Source organism: Balaenoptera musculus, chromosome 2 (assembly GCF_009873245.2).
Source record: "Balaenoptera musculus isolate JJ_BM4_2016_0621 chromosome 2, mBalMus1.pri.v3, whole genome shotgun sequence".
Taxonomy (NCBI): Eukaryota; Metazoa; Chordata; class Mammalia; order Artiodactyla; family Balaenopteridae; genus Balaenoptera; species Balaenoptera musculus.
The window spans coordinates 175,175,488-175,197,206 of NC_045786.1; the positions used below are offsets into that span (position 1 = coordinate 175,175,488).

At 62.1% G+C, this 21,719-nt stretch overlaps 1 protein-coding gene and 1 long non-coding RNA gene across 11 annotated transcripts in view; one reads left to right on the forward strand and one right to left on the reverse strand.

Moving 5' to 3' along the window:
* On the reverse strand, positions 1 to 8,840 carry LOC118889795. Its single transcript, XR_005018623.1, has 3 exons — positions 8,740 to 8,840; positions 7,408 to 7,579; positions 1 to 1,808 (listed from the first exon to the last, which is right to left on the reverse strand). It is a non-coding gene; the product is annotated as an uncharacterized LOC118889795 (long non-coding RNA).
* CEP170B (centrosomal protein 170B) overlaps positions 8,422 to 21,719 on the forward strand; it is a 27,172-nt gene continuing 13,874 nt past the window's right edge. For 3 of the 10 annotated variants that reach the window (XM_036841964.1, XM_036841965.1, XM_036841966.1), the window contains exons 1-4: positions 9,344 to 9,514; positions 12,353 to 12,484; positions 19,585 to 19,674; positions 21,127 to 21,205. In XM_036841964.1, the coding sequence (XP_036697859.1) occupies positions 12,380 to 12,484; positions 19,585 to 19,674; positions 21,127 to 21,205 (274 nt within the window). In that variant the 5' untranslated portion in view covers positions 9,344 to 9,514; positions 12,353 to 12,379. Of the gene's footprint in view, positions 8,571 to 9,064; positions 9,087 to 9,339; positions 9,515 to 12,352; positions 12,485 to 19,584; positions 19,675 to 21,126; positions 21,206 to 21,719 lie in introns of those variants that run through there. The other 7 variants (XM_036841960.1, XM_036841963.1, XM_036841961.1 and 4 more) reach the window with 6 other exon arrangements.

Genomic DNA, 21,719 nt, shown 5'->3' on the forward strand with positions numbered 1-21,719 from the left:
AAGAAAGGAAACATATCAAGATAGAGTATTTATTTTTCTTTTCTTTTCCTGCTCATGAAACTTCACCTGAGAGAGCACAAGAATCTTAAGCCTGTGTGACTCCCCGGGCCAGTGGTTTCTGTGTGGGAATCTTACACCTAACTCAGCCCTAGTCCCATTCCAGAATAGTCTGAAAGCCGTTTATGGACCACAAAGGGAAGCAGCAATGCTAGCCACATGCAATGTCTTGTTCTGATACCTGGGAGTTCGTTCATCAGGCCTTTCCTGCCTCAGGGAGGCTGCAACCACTTATCTTTACTTGGAAGAATTCTGGTTTCTGCTTATTTGATTTGGGTCCAGTTTGAGACCATAAGATATTGCTGCCTTTTAATACTTTCCTGTTTGAGCCATGGAAGCAGGAGAAACGAGTCTGCACAGTGTTTTGTGTTTGGGGTGCAACAAACATTGACGGGCATCATGATATGGGCTGAAATTGTAAAGCAAGGTACCTGGCTTGGAGCAACAAGCAGACAGGGCCATGGGCACTGCCAGGGGACAGAGCAGACGCCGGGCGCCGGCCAGTGTGCACATGGGACTCCAAGGTAGGTTGTGCGTAACAACGTCTATAAATGCTGATGTAATGCAGTTTAAAAAATACGTTGATTTTTATTAACATTTTACAACTGTACAAAGAGTACATGTGCGTGACTTAAAATACACAAAGGGAGTAAATGTCGAGTTAAAAAAATAATATAAATCCGAGACATAAAGCAAAAAATTCCATTCTGTGCATCAAAATAAAAAGGCATTTTGCTTAATAAAAAGGGGCATTTCAATATATTAAGAAGTCTTTGGTTAGGGCTATTGCAGAAGATTTTTTGTGCCACGACTCATTAAAGACCAGATTCAGTCTCACTGACTGCAGAGGGACCATGGCGTTACCTCGGCAGCCCCGCAGGCTGCCACACGCATGTGCACGTGGCACCACGTTGGAGGGTTGTACACTGAATCCATTCTTATTAGCTGTTCAACAAATCACCCGTGGATGTCACCATTCACCTTCCAAAGGGGAGACCTTACCTCCAGCCACTGTCTTCCTCCAGTGACCCTCAGTGCCTGGAGTTCTAGTGGCAGTTTTTCACTGTCCCACCTCAGATGCAGGAGGAGAATCCAAGTGGCCACGAGGAAGGCCACCAGGCTGTCCAAGTGCCACTCTCTCAAGCGTCCTGACCTGTCGGGAGTCTGATTTCTTCTGCTGCTTCCTGAGGTAACTCTCGGAGATCCACAGGCAGGTCTCAGCCCGGGGAAGGATGGCTAAGATGGCAGCACCTGGCCAACCACCACCCCGCTAGGAGAAGAGCTTCGAGAGGGTCACCTCTGCTACTACAATGGCAGTGGTCACCATTGTCACCAGCGGTGGGTGGCACAGGGCATTTGCAAGAATTAACATCTGACAGAAAACTGCCAAACGAGTCTATCGCAACAGGAAGGGAGGGGAAGGGATGCCGCCCACCTTTCCTCCGACATGTTCACGATGCCTCCACTCACGTCTAACTCACGTCTAACTCACGTCTAACTCACGTCTAACGTCCAACAGCGACGCTGCAAATTCGAGGTCAAAGGCTCTGGAGGAGCAGCACGTCTTGCAGATGTCGACGTGCTCTTCGCCTTCCGTCCTAGCATGTGCTCCTGCCCTGAGGTGTGTGGGCTGATGGAATGGACGACACCCAGATTCTCAAAAGCTCGGCCCAGCGGGGTTCTCCAGGTCTTCTGGCACATGCTTCATGCTGGAGGAGGGCTAACGGAGCCTATCTCCAATGTCACCATCCCTAGAGAGAAGGGACCTCATCAGTGGTTTCCAGGTGGTCATGCTTGAGGGCGGGGACGGGTAACACATTTTTATTTTAAAAAATAAATATCACTAAAATGGACTTTTCTTTCATAGATATAGTGATTACTAACATTCCAAGGAACAGTTTGGAGAAAGCCAATCTGAACATATTATGCTACATAGATGGCTGGGCTGCAATTAACATAACATTCAACCCAAAGTAGCTTAAAAGACAATGAGGGCTTTTTTGTCTGTTTGACTTAATAAGAATAAGGTGTTTATTCTGGGTCCAGTTCAGCAGCAAAGGCAGGGATCTGGACTGGTTTTGCTGCTCAGCTCCTGGTCTTCTCCTCTTGGTCATATTATGGCTGCTGGAGCTCCAAGCATCACAACCTCAGCCAGCAAAGGCAGTGAGCAGATGGCAGTGTCTTACCTCACCTCATCTCTTAAATGGGAGAAACAGCATTCCCAGAAGCACCCTTCTCCACTCCCTGGCCGACAGCAGAAGTCACCTCACTTGGGCAAAAACTGGGCCTGTGCCCACACCCAGCTTTGGGTCTGGCGCATCCTCCCTGAGATCAAGAGCTCTGCACTGATGGCTGAAAGCACCTGGTTCTGTTGGAAGGAACAGGGCGGGAGGCTTTGGAGTGGGTCCCCTCAGGATTGCCGTGGTGGAGGGAGGGCTGAGGCGGTGCTGCAGATGTGAGCAAAGACATTCCTAGTTCCCTGGGGGATCCCTGAGAAAGGGTCACCCCGAGTGGGGAGGAGGTGACTCCTGCAGCCCTTCCTCACCCGCCTTGTCCGTCCCGGGAGCTGCAGGGTTATGGGGGTGTGTGTGCGCGGGGGGAGTATGAGAGCCTAGACCCCGAGCAGAGATGGACTCTGCCCTCCAGCCTGAGGGCGCGCGCGCGAGAGGACACCCACAGCACAGGAGCACAATGCTTACAGCCCGTGGCCAGGATGTGAATGGGGGAGGGGGCAAGGGGGGCGTGAATGGGGGGAGGGGGCAAGAATGGGGGCATGAAGCCGGCGGGGCGTGTGGGGCATGGCCACTGCCCTGCCCACCCTTGGGTCCCCTTTGAGGGGTGACTTCTGCGTGGGGTGCAGGCCGACACTGTGCCCTTCAGGAGGGAGGCTCAGGGGTTATGGGGACACAGCCCGGCAGCCCCTCCCACCTGCCCTCAGGTTTAGGGGTGCAGGGGCCAATGACTGTCCTGCCACAGCCCAGCACCCGCTGCTCCCATGCTAGGCCCTGGCAGGACTGGTGCCCCCCACCCCCCGGCATGGAGCCCGACCCTTCAGCTGCGGGGCTCAGCTGGGCCGAATAATGAAACATGGACATAGTGAGGCCCAGGCTTTAGGACTGGCCCTCCTGCCGTCTGTGGATAATTAGGATAATTACCTCAGCCCTGAGGCTGAGCCAGGAGGACAGGGACAGTGGCCAGGGGCCCTCCCGCCTCCACCGGGCCACCTGCCTCCCTGCTCCAGCTGCCTGGCCCAGACCAGCCCCGCAGGACTCTCCTAGGCGCGGGCCGGCGGGGCCCAGGCCTGCAGGCGATCCCTGTCGTGTCCTGGGCCGGGCAGCCACGCAGCAGACACACGAGTGGGAAGCCGGCCCCTCACGAAGGCCCAGCTCCTGGCTGCAGCTGACCTTGGTGTCTGGTCAGCAAGGCCGGACAGACAATCGGGATGGAAAGAACGGGCCCTGGGCCTGACTCTGGGAAGGTGCAGGGGCTGGGCCCGTCACCTCTGTGTCAGCACTGAGGTTTCTTTCTCCCACTAGCAGCAAATGCACGTGAAACTAGGGACTAAATGCAAAAATCCAAAGGCAAAGGGACAGCCGGGGTTCCATGGTTCTCGACCACAGAGGACAGGGCCGCTAGGCTGGCAGATGCTCAGGTTATATGAGTTCAACCAGAGAACCCCGGTGAAATCCTGGAGAGCGGGGTATGGGGTTGAGGAGGAGGCCAAAGGAACGTGGGCTGGCCTGAGGCCACTGAGTCCAGTGGCTTCAAAGGGCAGCAAGGCCCTAGGGCTGGGATCGGCTGGGAGGGGGATGGGAGGCCTGCTTTTATCTTTTCTCTGCATCCCCTGGCTCCACTCCCACCCCCAAGGGGGTCTGCAGCTCTACGTCAAGCCCCAGGCACCACCTCAGAGCCCTGCCCAGCCCTGGAGCCACGTGTCCACAGGATGTGCTGGCCGCTCCCTTGCCTCTTTCTGCATGGGGACCGTGCCCCCTCCTGACTATCCCCTAAAGAAAACAGCAAATCTTGTCATTGTTAATACAGCTTCCTGGTTTAAAAAATTCAGGCAGAGCCAAGGGCCAAGGGTGGAAATGAGGTCTCCCCATCCCCAGTTCCCGCGTGCAGGGGCCACCCCGTGACCAGACCGTGCAGAGGAGGGAGAGGGGGCTGTGGGTTCTCTGAGAACACTGAGGAGATGGTCCTGTGCCCCCCAGGGAGCCACCGAGTGGTGCCCACAGCTGCACGGCATCTGGCGGCCCTCAGCGGTGCCCTTGGGTGGACCAAGGCCGAGCCGTTTCTAGCTCTGCTTTAGGGGCAAAGCAGCGATGAAAATCTCGACTAGGCCTGGTGCACACGCGCGAGTATTCCTGCAGGACAGATCCCGGGAAGCAGACAGGCGGGCTGGACAAGGGCTTTTGTAAGGTGATGGGCACTGTCGCCCCACCTTCAACCTCAGACTCACACCCTAGCTGGGGGCCCGTCTCCCCACCGCTCCCCACCGCTCCCGTCCCGTCCCTCTTCAAAATCTCCAAAGTTTGAAGGTCACGTGCATTTGCATTTCTCTGATCATGGGTGAAGTTAAGCATCTTTCAGCTAACAGCCATGCGGGTTTCCTTCTGCATGCGTCTGGGCTGCTTGCCCAGCTTCCAGTGAGACGTGCGGCCCCCATCCTTACTAATCCATAGGCCCGCTCTGCTGGGGAGTTGGCCCTTCCGTTGAGATATGAGTTGGCAACAAGCTTTTCCCAGTTTGCGGCACATCCTAGGACTTAAAAGGTTAGACCTATGCAAAATGTTGCAATTTTTAATTTACTTAAATTTATCAAAAAAATTTTTTATGACTTCTGCTTTTGTCACGCTGGGAAAAGCCTTCCTCATGGTGAGATCATTAAACTGTCTCCAGTCTCCTGTGTTTTCCTCAAATGCTCTTGTGGGTTTGTTGTTGGCATGTGTATTTCTGGTCCATGTGGAATTTATTTTGGAGTGAGATAGGAGTCCAATGTCATGTTTCCTTCCGACGGCTGCTCAGCTGTCCCAACACCCTTTATTAAAGAACGCCCTTTTCCTCGCAGATTTTAAATGCCAAATAATCGTATGCTAAATGATCACACGGACCTCTGATCTGTGTGTCCAGTCAAGCACCTATAACAGAATGTTCTAGTCGGTTCTGTGACAGATTCTACCCTCTGGCAAGACTGGCGCCTTCTTTTTTAGAATTATACAGGCTGTTTTTGTTTTTGTTTTTTTTCTTTACTTTTTAAAATTGTGGGAACTTCCCTGGTGGCGCAGTGGTTAAGAATCCGCCTGCCAATGCAGGGGACACGGGTTCGATCCCTGGTCCAGGAAGATCCCACATGCCGCGGAGCAACTAAGCCCACGAGCCGCAACTACTGAAGCCCACACGCCTAAATCCTATGCTCCACAACAAGAGAAGCCACCCCAATGAGAAGCCCGCGTGCAGCAACGAAAGCCCAATGCAGCCAAAAATAAATAAATAAAAATAATCTATAAAATTGTGGTAAAACACATAAAAAACATAAAATTTACCTTTTTTCAAGAAATGTGAGCTTTCTTTTTTTTATGTTTATTTATTTATTTTTGGCTGCGTTGGGTCTGTTGCTGCACGCAGGCTTTCTCTAGTTGCGGCGAGTGGGGGCTACTCTTTGTTGTGCTGCGTGGGCTTCTCTCATTGTGGTGGCTTCTCTTGTTGTGGAGCACGGGCTCTAGGCGCGTGGGCTTCAGTAGTTGTGGCGCACGGTCTCAGTAGTTGTGGCTCGCGGGCTTAGTTGCTCCGCACATGTGGGATCTTCCTGGACCAGGGCTTGAACCCGTGTCCCCTGAATTGGCGGGAGGATTCTCAACCACTGCGCCACCAGGGAAGCCCTAAAATTTACCATTACAACCATTTTTAAAGGTGCAGTTCAGTGGCACTAAGTACATTCATGTCATCATACAACCATCATCACCATCCACTTCCTGAACTTTTTTTAATAAATTTATTTTTTATTTATTTATTTATTTATTGGCTGCGTTGGCTCTTCGTTGCTGCTCGCGGGTTTTCTCTAGTTGTGGCGAGCAGGGGCTACTCTCTGTTGTCGTGCGCGGGCTTCCTATTGCAGAGGCTTCTCTTGTTGCGGAGCATGGGCTCTAGGCACGCAGGCTTCAGTAGTTGTGGCACGCAGGCTCAGTGGTTGTGGCTCGCGGGCTCTAGAGCGCAGGCTCAGTAGTTGTGGCGCACGGGCTTAGTTGCTCCGTGGCATGTGGGATCTTCACGGACCAGGGCTCGAACCCATGTCCCCTGCATTGGCAGGCGGATTCTTAACCACTGCGCCACCAGGGAAGTCCCCTGAACTTTTTTTCATCTTCCTAAATCTGAAACTATGTCTCCATTAAACACTCACTCCCCATCCCCATCCCCCAGCCCCTGGCAACCAACATCCTTTCTGTCTCTAAGAATTTCATTACTCTAGGGACCTCGTAGAAGTGGAATCATAAAGAATTTGCTTTTTTGCGACTGGCTTAATTCACTTGGCACAATGTCCTGAAGGCTCATCCATGTTCTTTCCTTTTTAAGGCTGAATAATATTCCATTGTAAGGATGGACCACATTTCTCTTATCCATTTATCCACTGAAGGACATTTGGGGTGCAGCTGCCTTTTGGCTACTGTAAAAAGCGTTGCTATGAACACAGGTGTACAAATATCTATTCGAGTCCCTGCTTTCAATTCTTTGGGGCATATATTCAGAAGTGGAATAGCTGGATTGTATGGTAGTTCTATTTTTAATTTTTTGAGGAACTGCCATGTTGTTTGCCATAGAGGCTGCACCATTGTACATTCCCACCAACAATGCCTAGGGTTCAATTCTCCACATTCTCATGAACACTGATTATTATTATTATTATTTTTTGATAGCAGTCATGCTAACAGGTGTGAAGTGGTATCTCGCTGTGGTTTGGATTTGCATCTCTTTAATGACTAATGATGTTGAGCATCTTTCCATGTTCTTGTTGACCATCTGGTTATCTTCTTTGGAGACATGTCTGTTCAAGTACTTGCAGGCTGATTATTCTTGCACCTTTATTTTTCTCATGGATTTCAGGATAGGTTCACATAGTTATAAAAAAAAAAAAAATCCTGTAGCTACTCCTACGAGTTACATTGAATGCAACTTGCATTCAACGCAACCTTGGGGAGACTGTGGCCTCACCCCTCCTTGGGTTTCCTTTCCAGTCCTCACTGTAGATTCCTGGCTAGTCTACCTTGTTCTTTCTACCCCCTCCCTCTGGCTCCAAGTATCACCCACACGTGATGAGGCCTCCAGCTGCCCCTAGCTCTGTCCCGAACAGCTCACCTGAGTGTCCCCAGGTCTCTCCATCCTTCTGCATCAAACTCTCAACAGCTGACCCCTGCACACCTGCTCTCCTGGCCTGTTCACCTGTTTCCCAGTGACAGTAGGGGGTCCAGGTGACCACTGGGCTCCGTCTTTGCCTTCTCTCTTCCTCACCTTGGAGGAAGTCAGGGTCCTGGCAGGAGAAAGATGCAAAGAGAGAAAAGGACTTTTACAAAGGTCCATTTACCAAGGTGCAGGCAAGGGGTAGGCGAAACCAACAGGGTGGCGAAGATCTGGGTGGGGGCTGGTCTCAAAGCCCTAAGAGGGTAGAAAGGGCCTCAGGGGAGGGACTGGAGCCTCAGGGAGAGGACCTCAGGGAGAGCAGAGGTCTGTGCCCAGCCGGGAGGGAGCTGGGGAAATTCCCCAACCTCTGGGCTGGCTTCCAAACTCACCGGAAGCCAGGGGAGATTGGGGGATGGGGCCACCGATGCGGCCCAGAGGGCAGGCCATGGGGAGGGAGGAAGGTGGGTCTGGGGGCAAACCGGGAACGCCCAGGCCACTCCTCTGCCCCCACCTCTTCCATTCCAGAACTAGGATTGGACACCTGACCATTCCCCACCCCCCAGTCCTGTTCTTCTTCCTTCCATGCCCTTTGGCACCCAGAGCTCTCTGAAAGCCTCATCTGAGCAGGTCTCAGCCAGCAGCAAACGCTCCTTGGGCGCCACGTTGTCCTTGGGACGAAGTCCAAGCTCCTTGATCACCTGGCTACAGGTCCCTCCCCTGGCCTGCCCCTCCCCCCACCACCCCAACCCCTAGCAGTCCGCGCTCCCAACTCAGGTTCTTCCGGTGAGTCCCGCACAGGTGGCACCGCCCACCGTCCGGCACACTCCCTGCACCCTCCTAGCTCTTCCCTCTGCAGGTGGGTTTCCACCTGCGTAGTGGGTATGGGGCTCCCCTCTGTACTCGAGGGTGTGGGACCCCCTCCGCACTCCAACCCCCAGGCCTGGCTCTGTCGGGGGCTGGTGACCATGGGGCGGTGCTCCCGGTGCAGGGCAGGGAGCCCGTGAACGCTCAGAGGCGCCAGCCGCCCAGGCCACGAAGCCCAGACTCGCCGGCACACGCCTCCTCAACCCCAGCTCCCAGGACTTCCCTGGCTTCGCTGCGCACCTCCTCCCTCGGTCAAGGTCAGTCCCCACCAGTAAAGCAGGAATGCCTGCAGGGCAAACCCCCACCAAGGCGTCTCCCACAGCGTCCCCGCCCGCAGCGTTAATCCCTTTCCCCCTCTCGCTCTCGGGACACCGGACACCTCCATTGTAGCGCCCAGCGCGGAGCGAGCGGCGCGTGAGAACTCACCCCGGGATCCACGCCCCGCCCCTGGGCGGGGCCCGTCCCGCAGTCAGCAGCGGGTAGGACTGCGTCGACGCCCGCGACCCACCTCACCCAGCCCGGCCGAAATCCCGGGTTGGGGCGCGTGGAGCACGAGAGGGCGGGGCGGGCCTCTGGGGCTCACCACACCTCCTTCGCCCTCCACCCCTCATTTGGGCGGGCGGGGCCAAAGGTTAGGGCTCAGGGGTGCGGTTCGAGTTTCGGGCTCCCGGAGCTTGGTTAAGCGTTAACCGCGGGCTCAGAGCCAAGACGCGGGGCTGCTGCGGACACCGGGTTGCGCCCGGCACGCAGGGGCGGGTCCCCAAGCCGAGGCGGTACGCAGACCGTGAGGGGAGGGGTCTGGGGACCGACCGGTGGGGGCGAGTGGGGGAGGGGGCTGGGCCCGGGCGGCGGGGGTTGGGGGGGGGGTGGGCGCGGGGGCGGGGCCCGCTGAGCCGCCGGGGGCGGGAGCCACGCTCACCTGGCGCTCCGGGCCCGCCCCAACCTGGATTTCCGGGGGGCGGGGCGGGGGCGGGGCGGGGGCGGGGCTTGGCCGGGCGGGGCGGGGCGCCCGCAGACGTCAGGGACCCGCCGCGCGAGGCCGGGCCGCCGCTCTGCCCGTGGGCTCGCCGGGCTGCCGCGAGCGTGCGGGCCGCGCCGGGCATGTCCTAGGCGGCGGCCCCGCCCAGCGCTCGGCCGGCCGGGCGGGAGGGCCGGGGCCGAGCCGGGGCCGAGTCGGGGCCGAGTCGGGACCGAGCCGCAGGTAAGACGCGCCGCTCTGCGCCCGCGGCGGCCGGGCCTCCCTGGTCCCGCACCTGCGCGCCGACGGAGCCGCGCGGGCAGCGGGCAGGGGGCGGGGGAGCGGAGCCCGGTGGGCCGGACAAAGGCGCGGGGGTGGGGGCTGCCGGCGCACCTGGCCAGGTCGGTCCCCGCCGCCGCGGAGGCGGCCCAGGTCTGCGTCAGGCCGGGAGGGACCGCCGGGCGCGCGTCTACGCGGCCTGGAGAGGGGGGCGCTGGCCCGGGCGCCGGGGTCCCCGCCCAGGCACCGGCTGAGCCCTGGCCGCCCCCGGCGAGCGCTGATTCAGGAGAAGGCGTCGCTCCCTCCTCCTCCGGGCCCGGCGCTCCCGCCCGGCCTCCTCCAGGCCTGGTCTCCCCTCCCGCGGTCCCTCCCTCCGTCTTCCTCCACCTCCCTCTCTCCTCATTTCCCTTCGCCGCCGCCGCCGCCTCTCCGCTGTCCCGGCCTCCGTTCAGTCTGCGCTTTCCAGCCGCCCGCCGCCGCCCCTGCCCCTGGGCGACTCCACCTCCCCCCCCCCCTCCAGGCGGGTGGCCCTTCTGGGGGGACAAGTTTGGGGTGTTTAGTATTCTCCCTCCTAGCAACGATGGCCAGCCTAGCCCTGGACCGGCCGCAGGCTGTTTGGGAGCGTCCTCGACTCCAGGCCTGGGCCTTTTCGAGATGGGCTGGCAGCGGCAGGGGCGGCCTGCCCGCCACAGCCGCATAACCCGGCTCTGGGGGGGTTGGCCTCCCTTTGCCATAAGCAGAGGCTGTGGCCTCCTCTGGGCGGGGTCCCCTTCCCAACTGCCCATCACGACCTGGTGGCAGGTGATGGCAGAGTGTGGGAGCTGGGCTGGGCTGGGGGCTGGGTGGGGACTCGCCTAGAGAGAGCACTGTCATCTCCGGCTGTGCTGATGAGGCCTCCGGAGGCTGCAGGGGCTTGGAAGTCCCCGCCGCTTCGGCTTCCAGAGCTTGCCCCGCTGGCTGGACCCTGAGGAAGGGCAGGGGTCCCAGGATGAGGGGCTCTAGCCGGCTGGGGCTGTCTTTTGGGTGGATTTTTCGACATCTTCCCACCTGCTTGCCCGAGGTGACCTGAGGGTTTGCCCTGGGTTACGTGGTCACTTGGGCCTTCACCGATGGGTGGGGCCTGGTGTTGAGACCTGGCTCTTAGGAGCCTCAGGCTGAGGCTCTGGGTGTGGGCTTTGCAGGGACAGGGCCTGGGGATACTCCCTACGTCCTGTGCTCCCGCCAGGTGCCAGCACCATCTTCTCTCTCCCTGGTTATTGTCTCACGTCTTAACTAGTCTCCTGCTTGACCTGCCATCTGTTCTGCACACTGTGAGTCAGATCCTGGACCCAGGACCTCCAGGGCTGGCCTCACGGGTGTGTGACACACGCTCTTGCATGGGCCCCGCACTCAGACCCTGCGCTGGGTTTAGCACTCTGCTCTCGCTGTTTTGAAATCCTTCATAATTTTGGAACAGGCCTACTGCATTTGCAGTCTGCACTTAGGGATGCAGCATGTCCTGGGCCCTCCAGGGCCTCCCCCCTCGCTCCCGGACAAGCCACAGCACTCCTGGGAGCATGCGGCCCAGCGTCTCGGCCCTGCCTGTTCCCTCTGCCTGGAGCACGGCCCCCAGATGTTCACGTGCCTGCTTCCGCCCGCTCCCAGTGAGCCTTCCCTGACCACCCTCCTTAGATGGACCCCTCGCGGCTGTGCTGCTGTCCCCACCCCGCACCTTGTCACAAGCTGTTTCCCTTCTTGCTGCCCCCCCTCCTGGCTGGAGGGGAGCCCCGTGATGCGGGGACAGTGTGTGTCTCTCAGAGCCCAGGACACCACCTGGCGCATGGCAGCGCTCAGGACACGTTTTACCCAGTGCGTCTGTGTGTGTGTGTGTGTGTGTGTGTGTGTGAGCTTCCACAGGAGAGCGGCCAGGGCGCTTGTAGGCGGTGCTCCGGGTGTGTGTGGAAGCTGTGTGCACATGTGTGGGGTGCAGGTGTGTCTGCACATTCTGGTACCTGAGCCCCTGTGACGTGGCTCTGGGCAACTGGCATCTGTGTGAGAGCACGTGCACACTGGCTGCGTGGGGCCTCAGGCTGCCCCAGGGCCTGGTCTCGGGTGACATTGGCCCTTGTCGTCACTCAGGCTGCCCCCACTGTGCACCTCAAGGCACCATGATACTCCCTTGTCTATCCTGACCATATCAGCCCCCAAAGCAGCACCTCCCTCCTGGGCACTGCTGCCCTGACCACCCGGTACTGTCCTGGCCTGGGGGCGTCTGCAGGGCGGCCACGGTGGCCACCAAGGGACGTTCAACCCCCTCTCAGTGGCAGGCGTATTGGTGGCTCAGGGCTCTTCAGCCATCTCCTCCCAGCCCCCTGCCTGGGCCCACCCCAGAGTGTCCAGCAGGGGGAGGCAGAGCCTCTGGTTCAGAGTCTGTCCTGGGTGTGGACCTAGCCTTGTGGGGACCCTGAAGGGCCACGCTGAGTCCCGCCTGGGAGCAGCTCGTGCAGGTCACAGGGACACGTGTGGGTCCACACGCAGGCAGTGTGGCTAGCGCCTCTGGCACCCAGAGAGAGAGAAGAGGCTATGTGTGGACCTAGAGTGTAAGGGAGGACCGGGCGACCTTAGCCTGGGAGGGGTCCACAGGGGACAGGCACACTCGGCGAGGGGCTGGCCCGGAGCCCAGCGTTTCTGGAAGCGGCCACTGCTGTGGTGCCGTGGAGGTGCTTGAACCTCAACGGGGCAGGATCTGTGCTGGCCTTTGGGGTGTCCGGGGGCCCGGGCCCGGGCAGGGGAGCCCTGCTCTGACGACGCCTCCCCCCCCAGGGCCGGACAGGCCTCGCCAGTGCCAAGATGAGCGTCACCTCCTGGTTCCTGGTGAGCAGCAGTGGCACTCGCCACCGGCTGCCCCGAGAGCTCATCTTCGTGGGGCGCGACGAGTGTGAGCTCGTGCTGCAGGTGAGTGCGGGCACCTGGGCCGGGGCGGGGCGCTGGGCAGGAGGGCGCCACCCCGCTTGCTGCGGGACCCCTGGGGAGGAGGCCCGGGCGTTTCCACCTGGGCTCGGGGGCCTCGGGTGGCTGTGTGCACTCGTGGGTGAGGGTCCCTGCCTCTGCGTATTGGACCGTTTCTGATGGGAAGGTGCTATCGGATTCTGAAGGTGTCGGGGCCCACCTTGGGAGAGTGCCTGAAAGCAGATCTGTCCACATCCTTGTCCGGGGGCCCCCACAGGGCCGTGAATCAGGGGGCCACAGGGTCAGCTCTGACCATCAGAGCTGTCCAGTGGAAGGTTAGTGCCCTGGGGTGGAGGGTGGGGGCCTTTCTCAGGCTCGAGAGGCTGGCAGGGCACTAAGAGCCAGGACACCAGGCACTCGGCAATCGGGAATTTCTCCGTCCCTGAGTTTGAGTTGAGCCAACCTTGGCTTCCATGGGGTGCACGTGTCCGGCTCCTAGGAATGAGGAGGGGAGGGGGCGGGGGACTTGACCCTGTAGGGTCCACAGGGTTTCCCCATCCTCATGGGGTGATTGAGTCGGGTTCCTTGCAGCCCTGACCCCTCCCCAGCGTGGCACCTGGGTCCCTGTCCCCAAGCCCTCCAAGCTCCACACTCCCACTGTGGGACTCTCAGGAGGTGTCCTAGGTGGGCTGCACTGCCCGGTCCAACCAAGTGGCCCGCTTGGGTGCAGGGTGAGACCCGCCTCCCCTGTTCCATGTGCAGCCCTGGCTGCTGCTGCCCGCTCACTCCCTGGGATGCATGGGGCTTGGGCTGCAGCCGGGGGTCCCAACCATGTGCATGTCCACTGGGGCAGCAAATGCAAGGCCTGTCCATGTCCAGACACCCTGACTTCTCCCCAGACGTCCTCTGATTTGCCTGACTCCAGACCCAGCAGGACCCGCCCTTGCTTGTTTGGTCTTTTCAGTATCTTTGATCTAGAGCAGTCTCTCTCTTTTTCTCTTTGCTTCTTGCCTTTGGAAGTCGGTGGGTCTGTGCAGGGCTGGGTGAATGTTTTCTGTAAAGGGCTGGGTATACATTTGAGGCCTTGCGGGCCACACGCCTCCATCACAGCCACTCAGCTTTGCTATTGTTGAGAAGACAAACGGGCTGCGCCAGTCAAACTTTGTGGATGTTGATATGTCAATTTCATATCATTTTCACCTGTCCTGAAAGAGTTTTTTTTTTTTTTGACCACGTAAACTGTAAAGACTGTTCTCAGGCCACGTAAAGCAAGCAGAGGCCGTAGGTCGCCCCCCCTGGCCTCCTGGGGTGGCCGATGCCGAGGTCTTGATGTGGCCGGTGGCCCCCTGATGGTGTCACGTGACATGACCTCTGTTGTCTGTCCATTGGCGAGAGATCCGCAGGGGTCACCACGTTTGGCCCTGACCCCTGGCAGGGAGTTGTGTGTTCCCTGCTGTGACTGTGTGGCTTGTCGACGGCCCTGCCCTTCCACCGGGGTGGCTGGGAGGGCCTCTCGTAGGAGGTGGCACTTGATGGGAGCCTGCGAGTGCTGGGGGCCCAGCGTGCTTGCGCCTCCTGCCTCCCGCCCGCCGCTCTGTGCCCTGCACCAGGCCCTCACTCTGCCTGCTTCTCTTCCCAGGGGTTGGGGGAGAGGCTGCCGGGACAGGGGGTGGGCAGGGTGCTCAGCGCGAGTTTGGGGTCCAATTCCTAGTTTCTGGGCCGATCATTGTGGAGCCCTGAGCAGGGTGGAGGGAGGGGGGATCCTCAGCCCTCCATGCTGGGCTGGCCCTGGCCTGGGTGCACCTGCATTTCTGCCCCAGGCTGTCCTGGGCAGCATGGCCGTGTCTCCATCACACGGGGAGACTGAGGCTCAGGGAGGTCACGTAGCTGTAGAGTAGGTGTGGGAATGCCGCCCCCTCCCAACGCCTCCCCCCTCCAGCCCACCTGCCCCTTGCTCAGGACGCCCATCCTCTTGCTGTGCTGTCCTGCCAGCCCCCTTCACCCTGTACTCTTCTGTGGAGCCCCTGCTAGGGAGTTCCTCCTGCACACCACGGCCTCAGCCCCCACGCCACCGCCCGGACGGCCACTGCACACGCCGTCCCCCCGACGGCTTCCCCCTAGGATGGCACCTCCAGGCCCCCGGGCCTCTTGGCTCCTGCCTGGCGGCCCCTGCGGCTTTCCCCCTTGGCCTGGGCTCTGGGTGTACGAGACCCCTCCCTGGAGGTCCTGTCCACACCCACAGCCTCGGTTTCCACCTCTGCTCACGTGATGCAAATGGTGTCTGTCACCGTGCTGTCCCCAGTCTCCTGCGTCATCAGCTCCTGGACATCTCAGAGGCAGCCCGAGCCTGGTGCTGCTGAACAAACCCCCTTCTCCTCTGACGCCGCCGGGTGTCCGGGGGCAAACCCCGACCTTCCCTCTCCCCACCTCGTGCCTCAGGCACCCCCGAGTACTGCTCCCACCCCCACCCGGGTACAGGGACGGGTACCCCCGGCCGCTAGGCCGCCTCGGGGCCACAGCCTCTCCCCACCTGCCTGGCTTTCCGGGATCCTCCACGCCCGCCCCATCCTCACCCTCTCCCTGCCACGTGCTCCCGGAGCACCCGGGCCTGCCCTCTGTGTGTCCTCGCGTCCATTCCCACGTTTGTCACTCGATGGTCACTGACCCCACGCTGGAGCCTGGGGTCTCCACTCCAGGGCTGGGCCGCCCACAAGCACATAAGCAGGAGCCAGGTGACCCCCCAGGAGACAAACCCAAAGGCGGCACCGGGTTTGGGACAGGGGGCTAGGGGGCCGACTGGACACGGCGATGTTGTACTGAGAGCTGAGGAGTGGGAGCATGGGGGACGGTGCTGGCAGAGGGCGCTGGCGGAGGCGGGGGGGCCCTCTGTCCGGCGGGGAGGGGGTGGCAGCGTGGCGGGAGGAGACGAGGCTGGGGAAGAGGGGCCGTCCAGGAGGCTGTACCACAACCCAGGCAGGAGTGCCCACGTGTGGACCTCGGAGGGGCGGGGGCAGGGGCGCTGTGTCCCAGCGGCAGAGTCGCCAGCCTGGCCTCGTGCTGCCATGCTCTTCAGCCGGGCCACCCGCTCGCCAGGGTCCTGACCCCCAGGGCGAGCCTGGCACAAGCTGGGCCAGTGAGGACGTGAGCGGGGACACAGGCCCAGGTCTGCCTGGTGCCCGAGCCCAGGCTGCCTGCTGTGGTTCCTGCCCCTGTGTCCCTGGGCTCTGGTGCAGGGTGCATGTGTATGTACGTGTGTGGATGTGCACGGGCGAGTACCTGTGCGTCGGCACACGTCTGTGCACACATGTGCGCACACAAACACGTATGCGCACATGTGCATGTGTGCACACGTGTGTGGATGTTGTACATGTCTGTGTGTGTGTGAGAGAGAGAGCCTGTGCGTGTTTGTGGCAAGGTGTCTTCTCTGCCTTCGCCTGGTTTGCCACGTGGGACGGGTGACAGCTGGGATTCATCTGCACGCATCCTTACCCGGAAACCACGGCCCGAGAGACCCAGCTCGGGATCCCCCTGCACAAACACAGGCCATGGGCGCTGTGGCCCCGCTGGGGTGGCGCTGGGCGTGAGCTGGCAGGAGGGTGTGCCCAGAGCCTGGGGTTTGGGCCGCTGCCAGAACCTGGGCGGGGCTTTCACCCATGGAGGGCGTCAGACCCAAATTTTGGAAGCACATCTTTATTCCATTTTAAAGTGACTACAAACAATTAGGTCCTTTTCCAAAACTCCGTGTATTTGGAGCCTCTTAAGGCTATTTTACACGTCTGTGCCCCATTCACTCCATTTGCCACGTGGCCTGCTTTGTGTCCTCTTAAGTCTTGAGTCCTGCCTGGGCCAAGGGACCACCTCCCCCTCTGGCATGGGCTTCCAGCCTCTGGGCACCTGGACTTGGGGCGGGGGTGGGGTCTGCCTCGGGCCGGGAGGGAGGGAGGTCTCTGGATGCGGGACCCTCCCTGCCTGTGCTCAGGGGTCCTGGCGCTCCCCGCCGTCTGGGGAGGGGGTGGGGCAGCCCAGGCTCTGGGTACAAGCGTTGGGGAGCCCAGGGCTGAGCGGGGGTGGGGCAGGGTGGGGCGTCTTGCTGGGAAAGGGAAGGTGGGCACCGGGAGAGCGTGGCCCAGGAGAGGGCGTGGCACCTGCAGAGGCAAAGCGTCTGGCCAGCAGGCAGGCGGGGGCAGAGCGGCGAGAGGGAGGTCTGGGGAGGGCTGCGGGGATGCAGGCGGGGGGCAGATTGAGGGGTGCTGACCAGGAAGGCCAGCGGGGGTCACTGCCTGGGGCTGAGGGGGTGTGGCCGGAGCAGCCGGGTGGGCGCTTGGTTGGCGGCCTTCCTCGGGGAGGCTGAAGGGCCAGGCGGGCAGGGAGGAGGAATTGGGTTTGGCCGGGCTGGGCTTGAGTTGGGGGTCTGAAGCTTGGGGGGGGGGGAGGTGTTCAGGCCGGAAAGGTCGGCCCAGAAGCCCCTCTAGGGGGCTACCCCTCGGCAAAGGTAGCGGCCAAGCCTGAGGCACAGCGTGCCCGCCCGCTGTCGTCCTCCACGTCTGCCTCAGGCCGAGCAGAGCCCCGTCCCGCCGCGTCCCGGTGCGCAGGCACCAGCAGCGCCTCTCAGGCCCGCGGTCCCCGGGAGCCCGATACCCAGCCACGTGGAGGGCAGAGTCCGGCCCCAGTGGCATCCAGGTGTTGGGCAGGGCTGAGGTGGGCAGGTGGCTGGGCACGGAGGGGGCGCAGGAGGAGGGGAGCCCCCAGCCCCTCAGTGAGCCCCAGGCCTCCCAGCTGCCAGGCTGGACTCTAAGGAATGCCTGACCCACGGGGCCACCCAGCGGGGCAGCTCCCTGGCCTGAGGTGGGGCGAGCCCAAGCACGCAGGCCCCTGGGACAGCTGCTGGTCCTTGTCTAGGCCGCCCGGGGACTGGGTCCTGGGGAAGCTCTGCCAGCACCTGCAGCCGGGAGACCGAGGCCCAGAGGAGGGCTTGTGGGGCCCCCCAGCGTGCCCTGCCCCCACCCCTGCCTGGGCCAGGCCAGTGGGCGGGGCTGCCTCGGGGACCAGTGGGGGAGTCCAGTGGAGGAGGTGGTGCCCACGTCCGGGGCACAGGCTGCGGCCAGGGTGGCCCAGAGCTGTATAGCTGTGGGTGCTGACTTTGAGGAATTCGGGACGGGGCAAGAGATGAGGCCGGGGGCGCGGGGCAGGGGGTCTCAAGGTCATACTCTCCTCGCCAGAGACCCGTTGCTTTGGGAGGCAGGTGAGTTGGCACTGGAGCCCCGCCAGGATCAGCCCTGGGGGCTTCCCGGGGAGGGAGGCCCGTGCTTCCCCTGGCCCACGGGGATGGTGCTGGGGCAGGCGGCTCCGGGCTGGCCTCTGTGTCCAGGAGGCCCCGGCTGGCCCCGCAGACTCTGCGCCCCCCCTTGAAACCTCCCCTGCACCCCTGCTCCCTTCTGGAGGACCCAGGGTCCGTGGCAGCGTGAGGTGTGGGCCTGCAGGCCCTGCTGGGCCCCCGCTGCAGCAGCAGCATTGTGCACTAAGCCAGCCACCTCAGGCCTCTGAGCCCAGGAGAGGCTGGAGCCTCAGAGCCCTGCCTGCTGCAGTCTCCTTGCGAGGCCCTGCCCTGGCACCTCGGCCAAGCGGCGTGACCTTGGGTGGGGGCGGGGCTGGGCCAGAGCCCACGTCCACCCCACCCCACCCTGCTGTGCGCTCCTGTGTCTGGGTGAGGGAGGCCCAGCCCTGGGAGCTCCAGTCCTCGGGGGAGGGTGTTGGGCACCCCCCCCCCCGAAACTGGCCATTTCTGGATGGTGCCGGAGGGGCTGGGTAGGTGGAGAGAATCAGAGAGAAAGTGGCTCCGTGGAGGTGGCCGCTGGCTGGGGGAAGGGGTCCGGGCACTCACCTGGGAGAGCTGAGAAGCCTGGAGGGTGGTGATGCAGGGACTCAGGTGCTGGGGTACCCTCCCAAGGGCCGGCCGTCCTGTCCCAGGCGGTGGGAAGTGAGTGTGTGGGTCTCGTCGTTCCCGTGACATACTCTGGAAGTGGGGGTCCTGGGTGTCTCATGGGAGCCCTGCCGGGCAGGTACTGTCATCTGCCCAGGGCTGGGCCCCAGCACCCCGTGGTTGGCCGGTCCTGCCGGTGTTTCCTGGGGCTGCCCCAGGCCTGGGCTCCTCAGGTGGTGGGGGAGGGATGCAGCTGCCACCCGGACACACGGGACCTCCAGCAATGAGGTGTGGGCAGCGGGCTGGGCGGTGGTGATGTGCTCTGTGTCAAGACCGCCGGCCCCCTGGCTGGGCAAGGCAGCTCGTGCTGGCGGTGCCTGATCCAGCAGAATGTGACCCTGTGGCCCTGTCCCTGCCTCTGTGTCCCTGGAGTGGAGGGGCTGTGGCCCTCCAGCTTGACTGTGTGAGGGAGCTGGGTGACGGTCCTTGGGGAGGGGTCCTGGGTCGGCTGGTGGCCAGGGCAGAGCTGGCAGTGCTCGGGGCGGAGCTACCTGCATGTGTTCACGCGCTTGTGGCATCTGGGTGGAGGGTGTGCTCAGGACGCGTGAGCCTGTGCACGCGAGCAGAGGCAGTGGGGCCTGAGGCACGTCACGCGTGTGTGCACGTGTCCGTCACTCCGAGAGGTGTGCGCTGTGGGCCAGGCTGGGCGGGGGCGGGCTCTCCCTGAGCGTCCATAGCCCTTTGATCCTGCCGCCCCCGGCCAGCCTGCCCTGCCCTTGGGAGTGAACAGCGTGTCCCAGATCTTCCGAGCGTTCCCAGCCCCTCCCACGCTGACCCGGGAGCAGTGGCTGGGATGGCAGGGGGCGCTGGCCTCCCGGTGCCTTGGAGGGCTGATCACAACGGGAGGGGCCCGGGTGGCAGGCTGGGGCAGGAGGAACCCCGCGGCCTGCTCCGTGGCCAGGACGGCTGGCCGGGTCAGGCCTGGTTGGGCTTTCTGGGGCACACGCGCTTGAGGTGTGGAGGCGTGGGTGGGACCTCGTGGGCTGCGTGGCCAGGGGCCTGGTGGTGGTATTGTGGTCGGGTGTGGGAGGGTTGGAGAGTGGGGAATGGGGCCTTCTGCGGGGTGCCTCCGCCTCCTGGGCCGCCTGGCCCGGACGGCCGCCCGAGGGTTTCTGTGTCTCCCCAGTCCCGCAGTGTGGACAAGCAACATGCTGTCATCAACTACGACCACGACAGGGACGAGCACTGGGTCAAGGACCTGGGCAGCCTCAATGGGGTGAGTGCAGGGCCTTTGTGCTGGCCCCGCCCCCTGCCCCTCTCCAGGACCCGCCCCCTGTGCTGGCCCCGCCCCTCTTCCCAGCCCAGTTCTGCCCACACCCTGGCTCCACCCCTCATCGTGGCCCCACCCCCTGCCCCTCTCCAGGACCCGCCCCCTGTGCTGGCCCCACCCCCTCCATGACCCCTCCCACAGTGCTGGCACCACCCCCTCATGGCCACACCCCTCTGCATTGGTTCCCCACTCCAGCTGGGCCCCCCATGGCCACACCCCCTCCATGACCCTCCCCCTGTGACGACCCCACCCCCATTCATGACCCCTCCCTCAGTGCTGGCACCACCCCAGGTCCATCCTCACCCTGGCTCTGCCCCCTCATCATGGCCCCACCCCTCTGCTTTGTCCCCACCTGGCTCCCACCAGGACCTCCTGCCCTGGTGGCCTCCTTGGGAGGGCTCCCACTGGGTAGGGCCTCTGGGAGGTGGGGCTGCCTGCTGGGTGAGGAGGAAAGTGGGCCCTCAGGTGGGCAGGGGAGGCATTGGGACCTCCTGCAGGCTGGGAAATGGGGCTCCTGTGATGGATAGGGCTGTGCTGGGGTATCCTGTCCTAAGGGGTATATGTGAGCTCTTTTGTGAGTTGGGGGCAACAGGGACAAGGAGGTGACCAAGAGGAAGTCCCTGGCTGCAGGAGCAGAGAGGGGTTCAGGTGGAGACAGGGCGGGAGGGACAGGGAGGGGCTCTCTCCAAGGTCCAACATCTGTCTGGGTGCCTTGTTCTTTCTGTGTTTGGTCTCCTGCCCTGCGAGGCTGTTTCAGTAAGAAAACAAACCACCAGCCTCCACCCCCGTATACCAGCTGAGGAGGGCCCTTCCTCCCTCCCTCCCAGCCTGTGAAGTCTGGTCCCCTGCATCCTGAGCTGGGGGTCCCGCAGCAGCCTCAGGCTGGCCCTGCCTCTGCCATGTGAGCACTCCAGCAAGTGCTGCGTGCCACCCCCCGGTCTCCCTCAGAGTGCCCCCCGCCGAGGGTCTCAGGCTCTGCTGGGATCTGCCCCCTGAGCCCCTCCTCCCTCAGCACCCCATCGGATGAAGCATCCCTGCCTGAATGGGCCGCACAGTCTGACCGGCCTTGCCCCGGGGCCACCCTGTGGGTGTGCCTCGGCGCTCCCGAGGGCTTTGGGGGCTGGGGCCGGCATGAGGCTCTGTGTGGATGAGAGACGGGGCCGTCTCACAGGGGTGTCCACGGGTTCTGTGCTTGAGGGGCTGTGTCAGGGTCCCTGGGTGCTGGGTGGGGTCTGGCGCCTCGGCCCCCTCGGCCGGTCCTCCTGCGGCCATCTGTCCTGTGGTCCCGTTGGGCTGTGAGGCTGGTGCGCCCCTGCTGGGAGGGCGGCAGCACAGGAGGGCCTGGTGATCCGCTTCTGGGGGCTCCAGAGTCATCTCCGCCACCTGCCTACTCCGCAGACATTCGTGAACGACGTGCGCATCCCGGACCAGAAATACGTCACGCTGAAGCTCAGCGATGTCATCCGATTCGGCTACGATATCCTTCCGGGGCGCTCACCCCTCCTGGCCTCTCCCTCTGTCCCCAGGGCCTCAGTCGCCCTGTTATGCCGGAAATGGGTGGGGGCCTCAGGGGGTTAGAGGCAAGAGGGTGAAGCCCGGGCCAGGCTCCGGCCTGAACTCCAGCCCCTGCCACCTGCCCCCCAGCCAAGGCCCCAGCCACGGACACCTTCTGCCCGCCCTCTGGGCTGAGCTCACACAGGACCCGGGGAACGGGAGAACTTTCCTGGGACCCGGAGTCCTGGTGTTTCTGGGGGCCGCCCAGGCATGGCTTTCTGTGCTCAGGACGTGGGTGAGTGGGGGCCATGCCTCCGCCCTGGGCAGCCGGGGACCCGTACATGTGGCAGGAATGCATCCTCTCCTCCATCCGCGTTCACCTGGGCACACCCGCTGGCGGGTGTGGACCCAGCGGCTGGCTGAGGCCCTCCCCACCCCTGAAGCCTCAGGAGGCCCAGGGCTGAGGGGTGGTCTGGGATGGGAGCTGGAGCTGGATG